This window comes from Euphorbia lathyris, chromosome 3 (genome assembly GCF_963576675.1).
Source record: "Euphorbia lathyris chromosome 3, ddEupLath1.1, whole genome shotgun sequence".
In the NCBI taxonomy this organism is placed as follows: Eukaryota; Viridiplantae; Streptophyta; class Magnoliopsida; order Malpighiales; family Euphorbiaceae; genus Euphorbia; species Euphorbia lathyris.
In genome coordinates, this window is record NC_088912.1 from 44551252 (window position 1) to 44574839 (window position 23588).

The 23588-nt window shown below is 34.7% G+C and overlaps 3 protein-coding genes across 5 annotated transcripts; 1 reads left to right on the plus strand and 2 right to left on the minus strand.

Moving 5' to 3' along the window:
• Positions 1–832: 832 nt before the first annotated feature.
• On the minus strand, positions 833–1597 carry LOC136221644 (protein SMALL AUXIN UP-REGULATED RNA 12-like). The gene has a single exon (XM_066009052.1). The coding sequence runs from the start codon at positions 1514–1516 to the stop codon at positions 1202–1204; it is 315 nt and encodes a 104-aa protein (XP_065865124.1). The 5' UTR covers positions 1517–1597; the 3' UTR covers positions 833–1201.
• A 5587-nt stretch (positions 1598–7184) lies between these two features.
• LOC136221711 (transcription initiation factor TFIID subunit 14b-like) lies at positions 7185–22001 on the minus strand. Of its 2 annotated transcripts, none has more exons than XM_066009139.1 (6): positions 21779–22001; positions 11294–11382; positions 10986–11207; positions 10039–10223; positions 9811–9932; positions 7185–7419 (listed from the first exon to the last, which is right to left on the minus strand). In XM_066009139.1, the coding sequence occupies exons 1-6, from the start codon at positions 21806–21808 to the stop codon at positions 7333–7335; spliced, it is 735 nt and encodes a 244-aa protein (XP_065865211.1). In that variant the 5' UTR covers positions 21809–22001; the 3' UTR covers positions 7185–7332. The 2 variants fall into 2 exon arrangements, with proteins under 2 accessions (XP_065865211.1, XP_065865212.1); XM_066009140.1 differs by lacking the exon at positions 7185–7419 and adding an exon at positions 9311–9551.
• On the plus strand, positions 13185–16324 carry LOC136222059 (uncharacterized). 2 transcript variants are annotated; one of them, XR_010685483.1, is made up of 4 exons: positions 13185–13318; positions 13743–14711; positions 14814–15816; positions 15909–16324. XR_010685483.1 is itself a non-coding variant. In XM_066009536.1 (3 exons), exon 2 carries the CDS (start codon positions 13853–13855, stop codon positions 14660–14662), a length of 810 nt encoding a protein of 269 aa, XP_065865608.1. In that variant the 5' UTR covers positions 13185–13318; positions 13743–13852; the 3' UTR covers positions 14663–14711; positions 14814–16324. The 2 variants fall into 2 exon arrangements, 1 of the variants encoding a protein (XP_065865608.1); XM_066009536.1 differs by having other exon boundaries at positions 14814–16324.
• Positions 22002–23588: the final 1587 nt, after the last annotated feature.

Sequence of the window (23588 nt, forward strand, 5' to 3'; positions counted from 1 at the left end):
CTCCTAAGAGTGCAATGAGCACCTCCCGGGTAAATGGAGTGGATAGACGTAAAACCATCCCAAAAAAGTGGAGTTTGCGAAGATCAACGGTGCACCAACGATACCTTTAAGACTATAAACGTCTCGTGTAATAGGTTATATTGCATTGTAAAAAATTGTTGAATATTTGATATCTTAGACCAACAGTTCAAACTGATCTAGATTCAAGCCGAGTAGGTTTCTTTCAGAAAGTAAAGTTCTCCCACCAAGTATTTTAATCACAACTACATTCCTATCTCTATGATTCGGTCCCTAATTGTATGAATGAGTTATAGTATCTTAACCAGCTGGATTGTGTGCTTGGTAGTAACCATATTGTCATTATAAGAAGCAGTAACGCTAAAAGCTCATAAAAGCTAGTATTATTTACAAATATAAATGGAGTGATTTTCCATTGTATGCTAGTGGAAAGTTTTCTCCATGGAACGTGCACTTCAAAGTTCAAAATTCAAAACAAAAACAATAATAAATAAATAAAAAAAAAAGCTGATGGTCCGTACATAGTGAAGTACCCCACATTCTCTGACAGAAAAAACTATGCCGTTTGACTGTGTCTTAAGATGCCCTCATCTAAGGTCTAAGATGTACATGATTTGATTAGACTAAGTATCATGCTTTTTCTATGAACCCATGCAAATATACCATTATTAGCTTTCAATTCCTCTTTTTCTTCTTCTTTCTTTTTCATATACACATAAATAAATAAATAAATATATATATTTTTTTTTTGATGAACATAAATAAATATATATATTCACATAAAGATAGAGAGAGAGAGGCAGAGATTCAATAGTGAAGTTGAACAAGCAGATGAGACCTTGCATTGCTTTTAAAAACTTCTCTCACAGTATCAGTGAGGAAAATCAAACTTTATACAAATCTAAACCCATATCCTTTTCCTTGGGTATCTACGTTAGTAATTGGACTATAAAAACCCCATCATCAGGGTCTATAACTTCCAATTGCAAAAAAAAAAAAAAAAAAAAAAATTAAGAAATTAAGAAAACCAAGATCAAGAACTCTGAGCAATCTCGTAACATTCTTGGACCTAGCCAAGATGGGCGAGAAAATGTTAAAAAAAAGAGAAGCCAAGCAGCGGCTTCATCTTTAACCATCTTCTCTCCAAGCAAACACCATTCACACAGAAACACACCCTTTCTGTTCATCTGAGAGATGAAGTTAAAGAGCGAAACACAACTTCTTCACAAGGAATGGTGAGTCCCATTTCATGATCAAACCCAAACTCTTCTTCAGCTTGACGAAGCAAGCATTGAAACTCAGGATGAGTCAAAAAGGAGATAGGAACAATATATCTACTTCTATTTTCTCCAACATAGACAGCAAAATGACCTTTTGGTACATCAAGAGGTAAACCATCATCATCATAACCATTTTTCTTTCCCAAGCTTGAACATCTTTTGAGAATTTGCTTAAAGACTGGTGTTTGAATGAGTTTGGTAGATTTTCTAACGGCCATTTCTGGTTGAGGTGGGGAGTGTGGTGGAGAGATAAGAAAGTGGATGAGTGAGTAAAAAGAAGATGAGATGAGAGAAAAGAGAGGAGGTGAGAGGTGGTATTTATGGGGGAGAATTAAGGGAAATGTCATGTGATGTGGAGTGTAGGGAGAAGGGACATACCACGGGTGTTTTGGGGTTTGTGTATGTGAGTAAAAAACAACCCCATTGGTTTACACCTCTATTGTTGCTCCTCCTAATGACATATGGACCCTCTTACTCTCACCATTAATTTCCAACTTTCAACCCCTAAAATAAATCACACTCATAATCTAATTTAAATCCCTTTCTACCTACGTTCCGCAACTAAAAGCAATTTTACTCTTAATATTATAAATGATACAATTATATCTTTAACATTTGCAAGTTGCGTCAATTTTACCCTTAAACTGTTGAAAAGTTGGATCAATTTTCAGTTATTATTAACAGAACACTCTACACCGTTATGAATCTCGTTATCACTACTTCACTGTGTGTAATATATTTTTCTTTCTAGTTTTTTACTTTTTTTTCATGCCGGTACATGTAGCTTTGATTTATTACAGTAGAGTATAAACATAACGGACATCTGAAGCAAAGATAATGAGATTCTAAACTGTGTAGAGTAGAATTGTATTTAGGGTAAAATTGGTTTTACTTGCAAATGTTAGAGATATAATTGTATCACTTTGAACGTTAGAAGTAAAACTTCACTTGAACGGGTATGTACCTTAGTTCTTCACTTAATAAACTTTTTCTACATTTTCATCCTTAAATATTTTTGATTGATTAACTCAAAACAACACAAATCACCATCAGAAATTGACATTTCAAAAGCTGTAGCATATATCATACAATGACACATGATAATATAAACTAATTAATCCAAAAATACCAAAGGCTACATTAAAAAGTAAAGGTGTTCATCTCAATTTGAAACAAATTAACCTTTGCTTATGTCATATTCTTATTTTAATTTCTGTAATTACTTTAGTCATGTATAGTTAACTAAGTCTCCATAGCATGAAGTTAAAAGTTGGAAACTAATCTAAACTTTATGTATGCATGCATGCAGTTGGTCTTCAATCTCTAGAGAGATCTGTAAAATCATCTTTGAAATTCTACATGTGATATTCTCAATCTCCAAGTCTTATTATAACATAGAAAACTTCATTTCTGGGATATTCTTCTCCTTTTCTTTTTGCCTTTTTTGACTGAGGTTTAAACGTCTAAAAAACGCACTAATATTAATATATATATAAAACTAAAGATGAGTCAAAATGTTACTGAACAGAAATTTATTGGCTAAGTAATCTATTGGTGTCATGTGCCCTTTGTTCACATAAAGACAAGCAACGTATTGAGAAGAGTGTCCATTCAGTTTTTATCCTTCATATGGAAATGACATCCCTACCCTCCCGGTGTATTACCTAAAATCACGGACCAGAAATTAAGTGTACTGGAGGGTACAACACTGGTGATTGTTTGTATTTTTGTGATTGTTGGGGTTGTGATTCTAAGTGATCGATAAAAACAAAGACTTCTTACACAGTGCATCATCCACATATATCGCAAACCCCATGTGTTTTTCACTGCCATCTTTGCTGGTTTTCACCTCAATGTTTTTATTTTTACATTCTCACATTAACTCTCAATGATTCTTGACCCAAACCTAACCTATTTTTACATTATTTCTACATCTATTTGGCCTTTTCTCTAAAGTTTTCCTATAGTATAATAATGTACATAAGTACAATTTCAATCCTATACTTGGTATGTTTGGACAAATAGATCCAACTAAACTTTTCCTACCCGAATTGTTCAACAAATAACCCATTTGGCTTCTGTGCATTACATTTTCCATAATTCAACCATGCTCCACAAACAAATCATCAACTTCCAGAATAGGAATAACAGTGCAGCTAATACTGGTATTTTACTATTACTAAAAATGGGATAAAAGTATGAATTATGGGGCTATTTATCCAAGTATAACAAGTTTGTGGTCAAATTAGTATTTTGATCAAGTGTGCCGAATGCAGGGGAAAATTTGACCACAGAAAATGATTTGGATTGGATCTATTTGTCCAAGCCGTGCTAAGTTTGCCGTAATGAGAATTGTAATCTTTACACAGTTGGATGTTCCTATAGGCTTCATTTCTAGCTACCATGGCAAAAGCTTTATTATTTATTATTAGTTCAGTTCCTAGCAAGTGTTGTGTTCCCTAAGTAATATGAACTTGCAAACTTTATAATCTTATAATATTCCTTTCTTGAATTTGATCCTCAAGTCCATCTACATGATATGTTGCATTGACACTTCTTTTTAGTAACGTTTTTGTGTTTTGAGCCCATAACTGTCTTCATTTCGTATCCATTTTCGTTTGAAGGTTATTTTATAAAGATTATGTTTTAAAATAATGTTTTCCGATGTTTGTTTCAATGTCCGTGCAACATAATTACATAATAGGTTAGATCTATCCATATCTAGAATTAGAAGGCTTAAACTTAATTTGTGCAGTTCAAATCAATTAAACCTTACCCAAAAATGAGGTGGGGGGAGATGGTACCTTTTTGCCGAAATTTATATACAGATGAATAAAGACAATTAATTTCTAATTATTCGGTCTTATCCTATATATGCTATATATGATAATGATTAACATTATATAAGCTTGATGCTTAACTGGCATGTAAAGGATTGCTAATTAGTATTATACAACGCGTATACAATTCAGGGTTTTTTCTTTTTTAAGGATCTAGTTTTCTATCTTAAATTTTGAAAATTGACATAAACTTGTAGTAATTAAGTAATAATGCTCAAAATTAAGAACAAGGAAAGGAAAATTTAGTTATATAGCTGAAAATGACTTGACTAGGAAAGCAATAATGTTTTTCATTAAATCTGAAAATCCTATCTATCTAATTATCCTAGCAAAAGGTAGCTATAAAGAGAGGAAAGTGCCTCAACATTAATGGAGGGTTTCCTCTGTGGTCCTGCTCAAATCACCACTACCAAAATAGAATTGTACTAATCAGACATCAGTTCCTAAAGTGTGCACTGTGCACCCATAAATCCTCGTTAACTTGGCTCCAGTTTTTAGAGAATTAAGCAATATCTACAAGTTCACAGAATATGATCTGCAAAAACTAGATTTAGTGCTCAAAGCGGCAAATTTGACATTCCCATTCCTGTCTTCACCTTTTGTTTTTCTCAAATCCCAAAATATCCATAACAGTCCATCTTTATATGTTCCCTCAGATATGTTCTTTTGTATGAAATATCATGGTACTCTAAGTTACCAGGTGGAAAATATCATAGTTACAAATGACTAGAACTTGAAGGATTCATTAATTCCCTTTCAAAAAAAAGAAGAAACGATAAAAAAAAAAAAATATATTGTCATTTTGTTAAGCTTCACCATGATATTCCCATTTAATATGCTTTCACGTAGTTCATGCATACATTCATTCATAAAGCTAAGTAACTTATTTGTTTTACAAATAAAATCGGAAAATGATGATAAGAAAAGAATTACCCTATAGCTAGGGGTCGACTTCTTTGAGAGAAACTCATTCATGTTCTGTGAATGATATTTAATTGGAAGAATGCACAATAAAATTCCTGACTGAGAAGGCCCACCAGTCTCACAGAAATGTGGTGACTTGAGAGGCTAGAGGCAATACATTTTCCAAATAGATGATAATGACCCAGCCTATTCATCAGCACATGAAGGCCACGTTACTCTTGCCTCAACATTTTCCAGTAAAAACAACACTGTAAGGTCTTGTAAGATCAATTCAATCATCTCAAACGGCGATTTTTTTGTTTGGAAAATCTTTATTACTGTCCATTTTGATTCTTTCATGTACCCCCCCCCCCCCCCCCCCCCCCCCCCCCCCCCCCCCCCCTTTTTTTTTTTTTTGTAGACCCCTTTCTCTTAGTTTTTAAGACAATCAATAACTACAGACTTAAATTTAGAAATGATGCCACTGTAATAAAAGCAATTATGTGAGATGGCACTATGTGGGATAAAGACCATATAGTTTTATATGTTATAAATGCTAGAAAAATGATTTTCGTGTCAAACGTGTCGTGTCAATCGGGTTGACTCTATAATCGTGTTTTCGTGTCAGAAATTGCCACCTCTTACCTCCTTTAACTTGGGTCATAATGTCAATTTGACCCAATATGAACTTTTGAGTATCCATTTGGTCTCAATTTAACATCTTTGGTCAAATTAGTCCAACATAAAACATGCCAGACTTGCAAAAAATACCACCAATCAAAGTTGATATATCACTAATTAAGGACTAATTTGACAAGAAAGCCAAGTTGTGAACTACATTGAAATCCAAAGATGATTTTAGAGAAAATTGTTCCTGCAAGCCAAATTGACCCTTTATCCGTATTATTTGTCACTATGTTTTATGGGCATAGATATATAACCACACAAGGGGGAAATTTATTACTGCTAATAATGTCATCACGAAGAAAGAAAAGGTGAATAAATCACCCTAATTTGAATTGCAAGAAAGGGTTTAAAAAGGCATTTAAATGCATGATGAGGCAACCGATTCAAGTTAATGTTATTACCATACGGTTGAATATTTTTATATATATTTCACAGTCCACAGTCAGGTAACAGAAGGGGATGCCAAAAGAATAAGCAAAACTAAACAAGCTCACATGGGTTGTAACCCAATTAGTCAGAAGCAAGGGCCCTAAAAGGTAGACTGGCAGGTAAGATCAAAATAAGATTATCAATCAGCTATTTATATTAATAAGGACTTTATATATGGCATATTATCCAACTATAAGGACAATTAAACATACATTAATTAAATAGATTAGGACCTTGACTATAAAAAGCCTAGCGAGATAAAGATGGACACTTTGGCTCTAGGTGAGGAGGGAATGACATAATTAAGCAGGACCCATTTATAAAAAAAAAAAAAATTAAGAAAATTACGAAAATTAAGGATAGGGCTGTACCTGATATATGCCCAACCAAGATAAGTGTGAAAAAAGGAATTGAAATGACCAAGACAGCACAAGCAGGTCCCATCAAAAAGCCAGAATGGACGACCCAATTTCTATTTACCATGTATAAAGATCATCACAAGGACTCATGGATTTGTACTTGAGAAGGCTTCAAAGTTATTAAACTCTGCAAAATTATGCAAAACAATAGTATTTTGGAAGCCAAATTGCTCAATAATGTATTAAGGGTTGGAATATATAAAAGAAGTATGACGGCACATATAAGACTAAAGAAAATAATTAGTCAAAATAAAATAACAATATTAACAAGACGGCTTAGCCATTGCTTACGCCCAACACTTAAAAAGGACAAACAAATTCATCAGCAATATATTCCAATGGCATAGCTACAATTTTCTGTGCAACGACATTGATGAATTAGAGTGAGCATAGAAGTTTCATGCCTGTGGTCAGTTGCTTAATCCTGTCCAGAACACAAACACTGACACTGACAAGTAAAAAAAGATTATAATTCATTTACTTTTCCTCTACCTCCTCTCCAACCGTAGTTTTTGTTAAGCTATATTGAAGGAACTGGTCCATCAGTCAATTATGCATATCAGATGCACCATGAAAATTATTTGATTTAGCATATGAAGACAGTAATATAATTAAATTTGACTTCTATATAATCAAATTATACACTAATCACTTTTAGTTTATCGATACAGAGATACAGTTTCACTAATAAGAAAATAAAGGGAAAAAATGAAGAAATGAGAAGAACATATTTTGAGAAATCTGAGGAATGCAGAATCACTGGTCAGAGGAAGATTTCAACTGTTGATGCTGTCCATCTATCAAGCTTATCTGTCGTCTGAGTTTTGCAATATGAGCTTGCACCTAATACATAAAATGAATCTAAGCTGTCAATATTTCATTTACAGACACAAGGATGTCCTATTTTTTCCACAAAAGTAAATAAATAAATTGAAATGCATTTGTCTCCATAAAAACATTTTTTTCCAAAAAACTAAAAATTATCTACCAATTACAGAAAGATATAACAATACATTTCAGCTTATTCAAACTTAGTGTAACTAAGTGATGCTTTAAAATTAATTGGACCAGTTTAGACTTTTGAAAGTAATCCACAGAAAACGTTCACATGCTATGCCTCACCATTGCAGTAGTTTTCAATTCTCATAATCAATGTTTATAGATCAAATAATATCAGCAGCTTTTCTGCCTGTCTGTTAAAAAAGTTCAGGAAATTATTGATAAGTTCTGTATTGTAGGCTCCATGTCAGAAAACACATGGTGAAAAGGGAACCTTCACCACATCAAATTTGCACCCCTTATTCCAAAACTCTTCCTGAAAAGTAGATGTCCAAGAGATCCAAATTAATTACCTATTTCTGGCTCAAGGTTAATTTGTATGAAGAAACAAGTTGAAATGCTTTTCCTTTCAACGTTGTCCAAAGTAAGATTTTGGAAAATTAACTAACGAAATTCTTGTGCTCTTTCCACTAGAGGGAATTAAAAAAAAAATGAATGTAGGGTCTATTCAGGCAAGTCCTCTTGCATTATGACCCTAGTTTCTGCCTGAGCTCTCTCCCTCTCTCTCGCACATAAACACACATATATTATTGTGCTTTTTCCACCATATGGAATTAATGTCATTATACACTGTTTCTACTAAGGTGGCCATTGGCCATGTAAGACGAAGAGCGCTTGATGCGCCGGTTAGGAGGACTGAAGAGTGGCAAAGGGATGTAGTGGTGAGGGGTAGGGGAAGACCTAAGCAAACTTGGAGGAGGGTGATCGAGAGTGATATGAGTTTATTGGGGATTGAGGAAAATATGGTAGTGGATAGGAAAGAGTGGAGGGAGAGAATTTGTGTCGCTGACACGACTTGATTTCACGGTTTTATATGATGGTTCATGTTAGCCGACCCCGAATCATTTCGGGACTAAGGCTTTGTTGTTGTTGTTGCTGTTGTACACTGTTTCTCTTACAAAAGGTAGGTTCTGTTCAAGGACATCCTCTTTCATTCCCATCTCTGCTTGAAATTGTCTAAGCACTCTCTGTACTGTTAGAAAAGTCTCTCATATGATTTAAGCAGAAATATGACTAGAAAATTTTTAAGAGCTTAATAACGAGGAAATCCTCAAAGATTATGCAAATAGAAAGGAAAAAGTAAAGCATGTTCGTGAAAATAGGCTGAAATGTCTTGGAAGTTAAAAGAAGTCTATCAGTCTATAGTCTTGTAATCCAGAATTCCCCATGAAGCTGATAGAGAATGACACAAAGGAATTAGGGACAGATGGACAAGGTTGGAAGACTTGAAGACCTAATGAACAATTGGGGCCATCTTATGGAGAAAGTTTGTTGTCATTAGCTTTCATCACAAACACAAAATTTCAGATTTTGCTTTCAGCTTTTCCATCTTAACTATTTTAACTATGTTTTCTAGGATAATCTTTCACTGATATCTGAAAAGCAGAGAGGAAATTCCTGAATGAAACTAGAAAGAGAAATAAAAAGGGGCGATGATGTAATATAGAAGCTCATCAACAAAAATCACACCCCATATAAATTTTTCCTTAATCATACATCATGAACCATCGCTATTATTTTTTTTCACCAATAGTTGAGGTAAGGAGGGATATAACTTCATGGTCAATTGCAAAAAATTGAAATTCTAATATTGATATCCTCTATCGCTAATGTCCTTTAGCAATGAAATAGAAACGTGATTAAAAATTCAACATATAATTTATAACACTTGGGATTATCTGAATTTCTTCCCACAACTCTCCAAACATCTCCAGAGCTTTTTATATGTATACAGAACATAAAGCAACCTTGTAAAAGAAATATATTCCACGATAAAAGGTGGCTATTGAATTGACCTATATAAACTATAAGGAGAAAATACAAGAAACTTCCACGTTATGTTCATCGTGTATAAGATGATCTTTCTCAAATAATTTTCTCTAGAAAACATATAATCTGCAAACAACTGAGATACCCTGCAATCCGTAGTAAAAATTTGCATGCACACACGTGCACAAAGGATCATTCACAGTGTGAAAGAGAATCAGGAAAAACAGATCACTCGAATAGTTGAATTAAAATGAATATGAAGAGCACATAGAATGTAGACAGAAGAAAATGTTATTGAAGATAAGAAACATGTAGTCGTATATGCTGGGAACATGATTTGGAATTTTGAGACAAAAGAATTAACAGTAACGAAAGGAAGAACAAAATTAATTAGATTCTTCACACCTGTTGACGAGCTGCTGCAAGTTGCAAAAGCTCATCAGCTTCAGAGAAATTCGTGAACCACTGATTCAGAGGATGGTCTTTTGTGTCACCTCTCGTCCTTTTGCTTGTATCATCAACTGGTACTATAAAGACATAAAAGATATGATCATTAACAGAAATTGTAAAAGATATACTTGTATTCAGAAAGGATGAAGAGCAACATCACAGAAACGCAACAAGCTAAAATACCAGGAGGCAACACAAAGCCAGCAGGTAATCTGGGTAAATTTACAGAAGGATGATTCTGGACACGAGCAAGGAAACCATCAGATGGCTCAGGGAACACAATCTCATCATATGATTCCACAACAACAGGCTTCTTGGTTGACATAGGGCCTGATTCATCCTCGGGGTACAACTTCAAGTGATGATATCTGCATACAATTAAAACGTTGTAGGTCAATCTATAAGTTCTAACTTTCTTCAATGCTTTCTAAGAGACCAAGAATAGACACCTAATCCGTCTTCTTGAGAAACCTCTTTCTCTGCGAAGGGGTATTCTAACTACCTAGAATTATCCTTAAATATAAAGAACCAATCTAATTAACTTGACCTCTTTATCTTGTTTGATCAATTCTAATGCAAATTGTCAAATAAGGATAGTCTTCCATGCAACACCTTGATTTGTATTGGAAGATATTCACCATAAATTCTGGCTGATGAGTGATGACTGAACAATGTGGATACAAATACTACGTTTAGTGGTTTAGATTGACAGTCGGCACAATTGTCTAAGTAGAAATGCATTATTTGATGGTTGTTTAGCATATATATCTTTCAAATGTTTTGAAACCTAAAAAAAGGACATAAATCTAAATTCTTGAAACTCTAGGAACACAATAAATAACCGAGGACAAAATTGATGAGCCAAGAGTATAGTTTCTGAAATATTTTGACTAAAATTATAATACAACGAATGGTGTATTTTATCATAATAATAGGGCATTGACTATGAACAATTACACTGTATAGATAGTCATAAAATTCATAGATGTTATTGCAGGAGAGCTTGTTGGAACGCATACTCTTTACTTCAAGAACTCAGAATGATTAAACATAAAATCAGTTGGACAAATTTATAATTTCCAAACGAAACCAACCAAAATTAGAACAGAGTAATAGATAAAGAAACTCACAGATTCAAGGGTTTATCACAAACATCACTGTGGAAATACAATGTGATGGCAATCTCAAATTCACCCCATCCTGATTCTGATAATTCAAAAGGTGGCGAGTCAATGACTCTTGTTGGATTATTAAAACTGGAGTGCAGCTGAAAAACAACTCGCTTTATCACCATACTAATGTCCTCATTTGTGGCCCCACGTACATATACAGTCCATTTATGTGACTGGTACCTGATTATTGAGTTAACAAAAAATAATTAGCTTGCATTAAAAAAACAGAAGATATTTGTCTGTACAAAAAACAAAAATTTACTTACTCATTTGCCTTTTTTCCAAGCCAGAATGAGATATTGCCATAAACTATTGGAATGCTGATCTCTAAATCCTTGGGCTTCTTATTTAGATTCTGTAAGATTACATAAACAAAAAAAAGCTGTTAGGGAAGAAAAAAGAAGTCACTCAATATTTGCAGAAAAGTGATGCCATTGATGGAACAAACATCTATTATGCACAATTATCGGGATGGATTGGATTAAGTAATTCACTCAATACATAAATAATAATAGGACTATTATTTTCAAAGGCAGGAAGTTGGTTTTTCTATTCTCTCAGCGCACTATAGTCACAGTTTACAGGCCAACTTATGCCGGATTAAGAAAATGAAGTTGTTAGGCCAGCTGTAGAATGTAACCGTTTGCTGACCTCAACTGTACTACAAGCTGTTATATAAGGTCATGCCTTACCAAAAGGGCAATCTATCTAATGAAATATATGAATCACTTCCTTTTACTTCTATTCTATTTCTCTATTCTCTCTAAATTCTCTTCTAATCTATCCTAAATTCCTGAGATATTAATTCAGAACTGACAGTTCTGACAGAAGAGGAAAGGAAGGAAACCAAGATCTACGCCTGAAGCTGATCGAATACTTGTTGCTTTGCAGAAGATTGTTTATGGGATTCTGGATCGTGATGAAGAAGAGGGAGAGTGCTCTGGTTTGGGAGACGAGGAACAGGTCACAGTCTCTGATCCTATTGTTTTTTAGCGTGTGGATGAGAATGTCAATGTAAGAGAGGGTAACCTGGAGAGTAATATTGCTGGTGTTGTTGAGGAGTTGCAGGATGAAGTGCAGCTTCCTGAAACTCAAAATCTGGTACTAAATGGGTGGATTTACGGCGGGAAATCAAGTACAAACCTGGGATGACTCTTTGAATTACATTCCTCCTCCTGTCTCCAACGGATCAAGAGTTTTTCAATTTCATTCAGAAGAATTGCAGGTGGAGGCAGAGAGATGGAAGAATGCGATAGTAGGATGTGTTTTGGGATTTTCTCCTTGGTTTCATCAAATTGAGAGTTCTTCTGTCCATCAATGGAAAAGGTATGGGCTTCTTACAGTTCATCTAGTGCATGAAAATGTATTTTTGTTTAATTTTAGTTCTGAGGAATGCAAGAATGACCTGGGTGTATTTTTGTATTTTTGCCATCGTTATGGATGAAATAACGAGTTCACTTCAAGATGGTATACCATGGTGCATGTTGTTTGCAGATGATATTGTGTTGGTTGATGAGACGAAAGAAGGTGTGGAGAGGAAGTTGGAACTATGGAGACAAAAATTAGAATCTAGAGGCTTTAAGTTGAGCCGAAGTAAGACAGAATATTTGGAGTGTAAGTTTAGCAACGATAGGAATAGGGAGGCAGGGACAATCACCCTAGATGGGAGACTTGTTCAGGCCTCGGAGTGCTTCCGGTATTTAGGATCTATTATCCAAACGGATGGAGAACTAGATGGGGATGTTGCTCATAGGATTAAATCTCGTTGGGCGAAGTGGAAGAGTGCTATGGGTTTCTTTTGTGACCCCGGCATGCCTAATAGATTGAAGGGAAAATTCTACCGCACGGTAATCAGACCAGCATTGTTATATGGTACATTCATAAGATGTCGGTGGCGGAGATGCGTATGTTGAGATGGATATATGGCATAGTTTTAAAAGGCGATCGCCTCTGTCGCCTCAGGCGAGAGGCGACAGGGGCGATCGCCATGCCGCCTTCCAAAATGGAAGGCGGCTTACCTTCAAGAGGCGAGAGGCGGCCTGAGGCGAGAGGCGACCGCCTTTTGAAGGGGAGGCGATAAGTTAGACTTTTTAAAAAAATAAAAAAAATAAAACCCTAATTTCTATTAAAAGGAAAACGCACGAGCCATAAGAAAAAGAAACATACAGACACAATACAGCCCCCAACTCCAACGGCTCTCTTCTTCTCCTCCTCACCGCCGATAGTTCTCCTCCACACACTACCGAGTTTCTGCTTCTCAACTCACCGGCAGCCGGTCATCAATCATACAGGTATGCTTTTTCTCTTCTTTCCTCTTTATTTTATCTTCTTTTTCCGTTTTGCTGTTTAGGTTTAGGGTTTTTCTTATTCTTCTCTTCACTTTTGATTTCTTTTTTTACTTTCTTTCTTCTTATACTTTCTTTCTTTCCATGTAATTGTGCCGTTATGCTGCCGAATTTCTGTGAAAATTTATAGTTTTGATTTGAGATATGGTTGTAATTGATTATCTTTTTTCTGTTTTGTGGAATTTATGCTTTTAATTGATTATATGTTTTCTGTTTTGTGGAATTTATATGGTTTGAATTCATGCTTTTAATTGATTATATGTTTTCTGTTTTGTGGAAATTGATTGGAATTTGACTGATTATATGGAAATTCTGTTTTGTGTATATCATTTTTGTTATTAAGATGGTTTCAATTGATTGAATTTTGTAGGTGTTTGGAAATGAGTGCTAGTGTTACTGATTCTAATGTATCGAAAAAACCGAATGCAAGAGCGGATCCTTGTTGGAAGTATGTGACGATAAATAAGCCACCTTCTACAAATGATCTCAAGTGTAACTTTTGTGACTGTCTCCAAAGCTGGAATATGCCGAGCTAAGTATCACATTGCTGGAGGAAATACTAGTGTTCAGGTGTGCAAAAAATGTCCACCTCATGTGAAAGAAGAAATTGTTAATTATATTGCATCTAAAAAGGCGGCACGTAAATTGGTGGAAGATGTAGATATCACCAATTTAGATAGTTTTGGGGATGATGAGACGGAGTTGGATGATCTTGGAGAGTCTGGTAGTCGGGGTGGAAAGAAAAGTCTTTCTAAATTTCATATCCCGAAGAAACCAAGGGTGAAGGGTCCAATGGATGTATTTTTCAAGCAAGATGCTGAAAAGGTCGTGAAAGATAGAAAGTTGAGACAAACAACAATAAATGAAGCTTGCAAAAAAGAGTTGCGAGAAAAAGCTTGTGCGGATATAGCTAGGTGGTTTTTTGATGCGGCAATTCCTTTTAATGCTGTTAATTATCCTAGCTTTGATGTGATGGTAGAGTCCATTGGACAGTATGGTGTTGGGTTGAAGCCGCCTACAATGTATGAAGTTCGAGTTCCCCTTTTGAATAAAGAAGTTGTCAAAGTGAATGATGAAATGAAATCATTTGAAGAAGAATGGGCAAAGTATGGATGTTCAATTATGGCTGATGGTTGGACAGACAAAAAGCAAAGAACTTTGATTAACTTTTTGGTTAATTCTCACAAAGGGACTGTTTTTATCGAATCAGTTGATGCTTCTGATTATTCCAAAACCGGAGAGAAGTTGTTTGAATTGTTTGATAAGATGGTTGAAAGAATTGGAGAGTAGAATGTTGTTCAGTTTATTACTGATAGTGCTGCATCAAATGTACTTGCAGGTAAACAATGCTAATTTATTACATTATTAAATTTTTTACTTTTACTTTTATTATTTTGCAATCTTTAATTGATTTTGGCTATCATACTTTTTTAACATATAGGCAAATTTTTGCAAGCAAAGAGGTCAAACTTGTATTGGACGCCATGTGCAGCTCACTGCATTGATCTGATATTGGAAGATATTGGGAAGTTGCCAATTGTCCATAGAACTGTAAAGAGGGCAGTGAAGTTGAATTCCTACATTTATACTCGGCCAGGTGTAGTGAATTTGTTGAGAAAATTCACTAATCAAAGAGAGCTTGTGAGGCCTGGTATCACAAGATTTGCCACTGTTTATCTCACACTTTACCGCATGCATTCGGTGAAGAATCTTTTGAGAAGGATGTTTGTCTCTGATGATTGGACCAAAAGCAAGTGGGCAAAAGAAATTGGAGGAAAGACAGTGGCTGGTTATGTATTGTTAGCGGCATTTTGGGCGGACACTCTTTACATTTTAAAGATCTTTGGTCCTTTAGTCCGCGTGCTTCGATTGGTGGATGGCGAGAAAAGACCTGCTATGGGATATATCCATAAAGCTATGGATATGGCTAAAGCGACGATAGCGAAGAGTTTCGATGGTGATAGAGATAAGTATGATAATATTTTTGAAATAATTGACAAGAGATGGAATAAACAACTCCGTCAACCTTTGCATGGAGCTGGTTATTTGTTAAATCCAGCATTTTTCGGTGCAGCGGATGAGAATGATGAGGTTAGAAAGGGATTTTATCAGACATTGGAGAGATTGGTTCCAAGTGAGGAAGAGCAAGACCAAATCAATACACAGTTGACTAGATATCATAATAGTACACCGAATGATTTATTTGGAATGAAGATGGCGGTTAGGCAACGAACAAAATAATAACTTTGGACATTTGAATTTTCCAACTTTAAGTTCATTGTTTGCATTTGCATTTTAATAAGCATTATAATTTTTTGTGTTTAGTTGATTGGTGGAAATCATTTGGAGGAAGTCTTCCACAATTACAAAAATTTTCCATCAAAGTGCTTAGTCTCACTTGTAGTGCATCGGGTTGTGAAAGAAATTGGAGTTTCTTTGAACATGTAAGTTAATAAAAATAATTGTAATAAGCTTTTTTATGTTTTAATATTAGTTATGTTAGTCATTAATGTTGTTCTTAATTATTATTTTGTAGGTTCATAGCAAAAAAAGAAATCGACTAGCTCAAACATGTTTGAATGATTTAGTTTATGTGAAGTATAATCGATCTTTGAAGAATCGAAAAGGGGTTAAGGACACCATTAGTTTGAAGGATATTGATGATTGCAATGAGTGGTTGACGGGTAGAATGGAGGGAGAGAATAACAATGACAATGATGATCGTGTATTTGAGGATGATGACGAATTTCCATGGACTATGGTTAGTATAGTTAGTGGAGCGGAAGAAGATGTCTACAATACTAGGGCAAAAGGCAAAAGTGTCACCCCTACCGCAAGTGCTAATGTCACAAAGACATACGTTAGAGGAAACTCTTCCCGGTCAAAAGCCAATCCTCCTCAAGTTGTTAGAGATGAGGTCCATGATGAGGATGAGGATGAGGATGAGGATGAGGATGAGTATCGAGTTGAAGATGAAGAAGAAGAAGAATATAAGGATGATGAAGTGGAAGAACTTGATGGGGATATAGATCTTGATGAGGAGTTGGATTTGGGGGATGAAGATGCTTGATATTATGCTATTTGGATTTAAGAATTAGCACTTTATTATTAGACTTTAAGTTAATTTGGTTTATAAGCTTAGAAATTAAACTATCCTTAAGTACTAATAGTTTTTATTGAGTTAATTTAATTTTATTTGATTTTCTATTTTTTTGTCGCCTCACGTGCGAAAGGCCGTCGCCTCGCCTCTTGCCTCGCCTCAAGGCGATTTTTTGCCCTTGTCGCCTTGACTCGCCTTTCGACTTTTAAAACTATGATGTGTGGTCATACAAGAAAGGATAAGGTGAGTAATGAAATAATTAGGACAAAAGTAGGGGTTACATCTATTGAGAATAAAATGAGGGAAAACCGACTAAGGTGGTTTGGCCATATAAGACGAAGAGCGATTGATGCGCCGGTTAGGAGGACTGAAGAGTGGCAAAGGGATGTAGTGGTGAGGGGTAGGGGTAGACCTAAGCAAACTTGGAGGAGGGTGATCGAGCGTGATATGAGTTTATTAGGGATTGAGGAGAATATGGTAGTGTGTAGGACAGAGTGGAGGGAGAGAATTTGTGTCGCTGATACGACTTTATTGCACGGTTTCATATGATGGTTCATGTTAGCCGACCCCGAATCATTTCGGGAGTAAGGCTTTGTTGTTGTTGTGAAGACCTTTGATGCTTTGAGTCTGGTCACCTAGGATAGGTATGAATTTTAAAGAGGTATCTTGTGTGCCTGTTTAGGTTCAGTTTCCATCTCTGTCTTGGGAGTTTTGGTATGTCTTTTGTTAATCAAAATATCTAGCATCCTTGGTAGACCTCTGTTTTCTGACCAATTTACGGCAAACAAAACTCGTTTGGGTTATGCTTGTCTTTTGGTGGAAATCGAAGTAAAAAGGGAGTTTCCAAAAAATTTTATTTTGGCAGATAAACAAGGATGTCGTCTTACACAGAAAGTGCTTTATGAATGAATTCCTGCTTGGTGCTCTGGTTGCAAAAAGCTAGGGCATGGAGAGAAGTATTGTATTGTGAAATTGCCTAGCAAGCAGATTTGGAAAGTTAAGGAACAATCTAAACCTGTTGATAATCATTAGATTTAATTGCTGGTATTACAACTGATCTTATGTTGGGGAGACATCCAAGGGTCCTCCTATACAGATCCAGACTGCCCAAAATGATGATTGGGTAACTATTGTGCGGGGGAAGAAAGTAAAGGAGAAGAGCAAGGATAAACAGATTGTTCAATGTACTGAGCCTGAGCATTCTTTTCATACTACCAACGGGTTGTTTGGCGTTATAGGAGATGGAGTTAGGGGAAGAAACGTTTTGATCCTCCAGATAGATGCTAGGTTGCTGGAATATTATAGGGCTCAATGACACTCTAAAGCAACGGGAGATTCATTCTCTTATTGCTAAGCAGCACAGGCTTTAGGTATTTTGGAAGTTAGGGTTAGTCGGTTAGAGATGAGAACAAACTGAAAGTCTGAAATGGCTTAAGTTTTCCTCATTGGAATTGGATTTCTGGTACTAGTACACCTACAGTCGCATTTGGATAGTATATGTTATGTATACTAGAGAGAGTTTGAATCTTATTTAGAAAGTTTTATTATTTAATATTCTATTGTTTAGGAGTTCTATTATTTAGGGATTTAATTATATTTAATGTCTTAAACTATTTAGGAAGTTTTATTATTTAATATACTATAGGATTCTTGTCTATTTAAACTCCATAGAGAGCCTGGAACGGAGACATCTTAATAGCACTATGATAAGTACTATTACACAATTTTCGGCTAGGCTAAACCATTTAGACCACTGTTTAGGCATTCGAAAACACATGCTTCTGAAGTAGTTTTCCAAGCATTGGTTTAATCTTTCAAATTGATCATCTGTTTGAGGGTGATAAGCACTACTAAATAACAAGTGAGTGTCTGATAACTTCAACAACTCTTTCCATAAAACCCCAGTGAAATCATGTCCCTGGCAGACACAATGGATCTAGCTAGGAATCACCAAAGACAAGGCCCGTATGCAGATTCCTGACCCTCCTGTTGTCTAGATAGGGCATCAGCAGCCCTGTTTTCACTTACCTTTTTGTACTAAATTATATAACCCAAAATCCAAACAGCTTTGGTATGCCCTTGTGCTGCAAGTAAGTATGCAATTTCTGTTCCAAGAGATGCTTAATGCCTCATGGTCAGTCTTAATGATGAATGTGGAATTCTCAAGGTAATGTCTCCATTGAGTACAAGCTTGCAAGATGGCCAATAACTCCCTCTCATAGGGAGAGAGTTTTTTATTCCTTGGTCTAAAAGCTTTTAGGCAGTTAGCAAATAGGTCGTCCCTGTTGCATCAGCACTGCTCCAATGTCCGTACCACTAGCATCACACTTGATTGTAAAAGGCTGGTCAAAGTCGAGGATTGCTAAAACTGGAGCTTGAGTCATGATGACTTTAAGCTTTTCAAAAGCTTCTTGGGCCTCGCTGTCCAATGGAAGTTATCTTTCTTTAAGAGCTCAGTCAGTGGCTTACTGAGTATGCCATATCCCTGGATAAATCGTCCAGGAATCCTCTTAAACCCTTTAAGTTGGTAAGAATGGGTCAATGTTGCATCGTTACTACCTTTTCTGGATCACTAGATACCCCTACCACATTGATGATGTGGCGATTGAGTTAATTTTTATTTTTTGAATTTTTTTAATTGTTGTCACCTCACGTGAGTGAGGTGAGCACCTCGGCTCGAGGAGATATATGTCCTTATCACCTTTGCTCACCTTTCGCCTTTTAAAACTATGATTATAACTAAGATTGATTTGTGACGTGATAAATCCTTTTCTTATACAAGGAGATTGCAATTGATTCTAGTTGTGTTTTGTAGCTTAAATGTTCACTGGCCTTCAACGTTCATTTGCCTGCTTAAGTTGTTCAAGATGTTGATAAGAAATGTAAAAGTTTTCTTTGGAAGGGTAACATCAGGTAGTAAATGAGCTGTTGCTGCTTGTTCCACCATTTGTAGACCAAAGACTGCAGGGGGTTTGGGGATACTGGACCTGCAAACTTGAAACCTGACTGTTATAGGAAGGTACATTTGGAACTTTGTGACACACAAGCATTCCCTTTAGGCTCTTTGCGTTATTAAGAACAAGTTAAGAAAGCTGAGTTTTTGGGGAATCACTAAGCGCTTAGATGCTAGTTGGAGTCGGAGGAAGCTGGTTCAACTTAGATCTGTGTTAGCAACAAATTTACCTATGTTTTGTGTGATGGAAAAGAGTTTTTTTTTTTTTTTTTGACCCCTTGGTTAGATGGTAGAGCCTGATGGATTTGTTTCGAAACATAGATATTCGTGATATTGATTAATAGAGCTCCCAAGGTGGCAGAGATTTGGAAAGACGGTTATTGGAAGCTTCCTAATACTCTGAATGATAATACTGAAGAAGCTTGGTACTCCCTCCATTCCAAAATATAAGTCATTCTAGGTTTTTTTCACACAAATTAAGAAATGCAATTAATATAGAATGAAATTAATAAATTTACATTGGTTAACTAAAAAAAATTATCTCTCATACAATGGTTGGTGAATAAATCTTGTAATTTTGAAAAACACATGGACCAAGACAAAAAATTTAATGTTTGGACCGAAAAACTATACTAAAAGTTCTTGAAAAACTAGAAAGACTTATATTTTGGAAAAAAAATTCATTGCTAGAATGACTTATAAAAAGAAATGGAGGGAGTATAAGGTAAGAAATTCTTCCGTTATCAAATGGCCTCTGAATAAAAAAGGGATCTATTCTATTTCGCTTGGAATGAGCTGAGGCCTAAGTCTTCTGTTGTTAGTTGGAAGCATATGGTTAGGGATCCAAAATCTCTTCCTAAATGCAGTTTTGTTATTTGGCTAGTAATGCATAACAAACTGGCAGTGAAAGCTAGGCTATTCAAGATGGGGAGTACTCTGATAATCGATGCATTCTCTGTAATAATGCAGAGGAAAGCATTGATCATCTTTTCTTTCAATGTGCTGTAACAAGAAGCAAGAGGGAAAACAGTCTTGGCCAAAGTTAGAAAAATTGTTCTTGCTGCCTGGCACAGTCTATCAATTAGGCAGGCGAGCAATCAGCAGTGTTTCCAAGGAATACAATTTGACAGCAATAGTGTTCTTAAGCTCATTTCTTTTTATGTGAAATTGAGGTTTTGTAAAGACCAAATCCCAGGAAGCCTCTATTTCTTAAAGGCCTAATGCTCCTCTAGCCCCCTTAACGTGTCCAAATTAGTCATTTTACCCCTCCAACTAATCGAATGTCCTATTTCCCCCTTAACTCCATAAAAATGGTATTTCTCACCCCCTTAACTTGTCCAAATTGGTCATTTTACCCCTTCTCAACTCATCGAATGTCCTATTTACCCCATTAACTTCATAAAAGTGGTATTTCTCACATCTTATGATCCTATTTACCCCCTTAACTCCATAAAAGTAGTATTTCTTACCCCTTTACAGTGCAAAATTAATATGACTTATTCAAATGAGTTTGAAAATATATTTTTTTAATATCAATTTTTTTAGTTTGTTTTAATTTGATAATTATATTGATCCTTCACGTGTTTATTACAATAATATTGTATTACAATAATTAGATGATCAAAATTTAACTAGCCACAAAATTAAAATGAGAAGAAATGAATAAAAGATACAAATAACAAGAACATTAATATAAACAAGTTAAAGACATTATATGTAAGGATAAGGTACCAAAATAGGCATATGGTTTTTAGAAAAGTATCAATTTAGGTTCCACATATAAAATAGCACCAATATAGGTTTAACGTTTAAAAAAGGTATCAATTTAGGCCTCGATAACGGATTGCAATGGGTGAGAAATACCACTTTTGTGGAGTTAAGGGGGTAAAAAGGACATTTTATGAGTTGGGGATAAATGGACAAGTTGAGGGGGTGAGAAATACAACTTTTATGGAGTTAAGGGGATAAATAGGACATTCGATGAGTTGGAGGGGTAAAATGACCAATTTGAACAAGTTAAGGGGGCTGGGGGAGCATTATGCCTTTCTTAAACTTCTAGTTCAAACTCTATGTAGAAAAATCCCAGAAAACAGAGAAACGAAGCAGAGTCATTGACAACAGAGTTCGCTCCTGACACTCAGCAAATTGCATTCAAAGAACAAGAAATTCAGTTTGTACGTATATCATTTATTGAAGAGATTCTAAAATTGGGTAAATACCTAAATCAAATTTAAAAGCCAAGCATATATTCAGGCTCCACATAAGTCCAATACAAAAGCAATCTCTGAACAGAGTTGGCATTGAGAGTAAAAAAAAGTTATTCTTCGAAGAAACAACATTGGATATAGCTTACCTTCTTCTCACTGTCCTCGGGTTTGCTCATTTTGGTTTTGTGATTTAGAAGCGAGTCCACTTATTTCTGAATGATCTTGATCGTTCCGTTTCAAGGATAAACTGCTGGTCGTAATCCTGCTTCACAAATCCAGTTAAGCATGAGTATTAATTCAAAAATCCAGGGGTTTTCCTCTGGTTTAGGGTTTCAAGCAAAATCTATTCAAAACCTGTAAAATCTCTTACCAAGTATTTGTTTCATAAAAAGCTGACAAAATAACTACATTGCTGTATATAAGTACATTAAAACCTTTATAAATTAATACTCGATAAATTAATAAACTCTTTAAATTAATAATTTATTTTGGTCCCGACTTGGACCAGTTCAAAAAATGATCAATTTTAATAAATTAATAAGATAATAATTTTCTAGAACAACCCTTTATGAATACATTGTATTATTACCTCTATAAATTAATAATTTCTCAAATACATATGTGAAATATATATAGATATACATACTTAGGATAATTTAGCAAAATATATAGTATTTTGTTTTTTTTTTTTTGGAATTTAAATCTAATTGAATTTCATCTCTAACTATTCTTAGTGCATTCAAAAGTTATGGTGTATCCTTATCAAATTTTAACAAAAAATTGTAAAGAGTTGATGATGCTATAATTTCTTCATTTCTTGTGATTGGTTTCAAAAGTACCGAATCATCCTTAGTTTCATTCTCATTTTTTTTGTATGATTTGAAACAACACTCCATATAAATTTATATAGTAATTCATTAACTATGATACATTGAATATTTTTAACATAAATACAATGAACTTCCAAGTTCAATTAACTTATATAATGCACATTTAATTTTATTTGTTCACTGATGATTATAGATAAAAACTTTATTTCAATTAGTAATTTAAAAGTTATTTTAAAAAAATTTAAAATCACTCTATAAATTAATAAAATTCCATGGTCCCAGTATTATTAATTTATAGAGGTTTTACTGTACTACTCAAAATATTAAATGACATGATTGTTATAAAAATATTAATTAATAACATTTAACTTAAATTATTAAGTTAAATAACTTATCAAAATAAGTGATATTTAATTTAATTTATTAATTTAAATGATTGAGAAATAATTATTATCAAAACATAAGTACTTAATATTTTAATTTAAGGAAATAAGTGAGTTATTAAACAACGTTTAAGTGCGAAGAGTCCTTTAATTTAATGAATCAAATTTATTAACAAATATAGATAAATGAATTTTAAGTTATAAATTGGGTAAGTTACATCTACTAAACTTTACTCATTTGGTTACTAAAGTTCAAAATCTAAAAAGCATTCAATCTTACACTTTTTAACATTATGACAATTAAACTTTAACTAACGTCTTAAAATGATCGTTAACGATTTTAAAATAGAAATGCTCAAAAATTAAAGTTGCTTAACGATATTTATCATGAAAACATATTCTTTTATTTTCCAAAATCTGACGGGAGGTTTCTCTCCTTAGAAATTCACTTTCTCTCCTTAAAAATTTACTTTCTCTCCTAACTAAACAACATCCAAATGACTTGAAAACGAAATTTTTGAAGAATTAAGGGGGCATTTGGTTCGCACAGGGATAACGAAATGGAATCAAAAAAGAAAAACAAAGAGAAAGAAATGGAATGATCCTGAATTCCCTTCTCTGTTTGTTTCAGTTCCACAAAGGGAATGATATACCCATGATTCCCTTTGTGGCTGTTTGGTTCAAATGAGGTAATAAACTAGAGTTGTATTTTTAACAATAATTTCTATATATACATGTGTCTA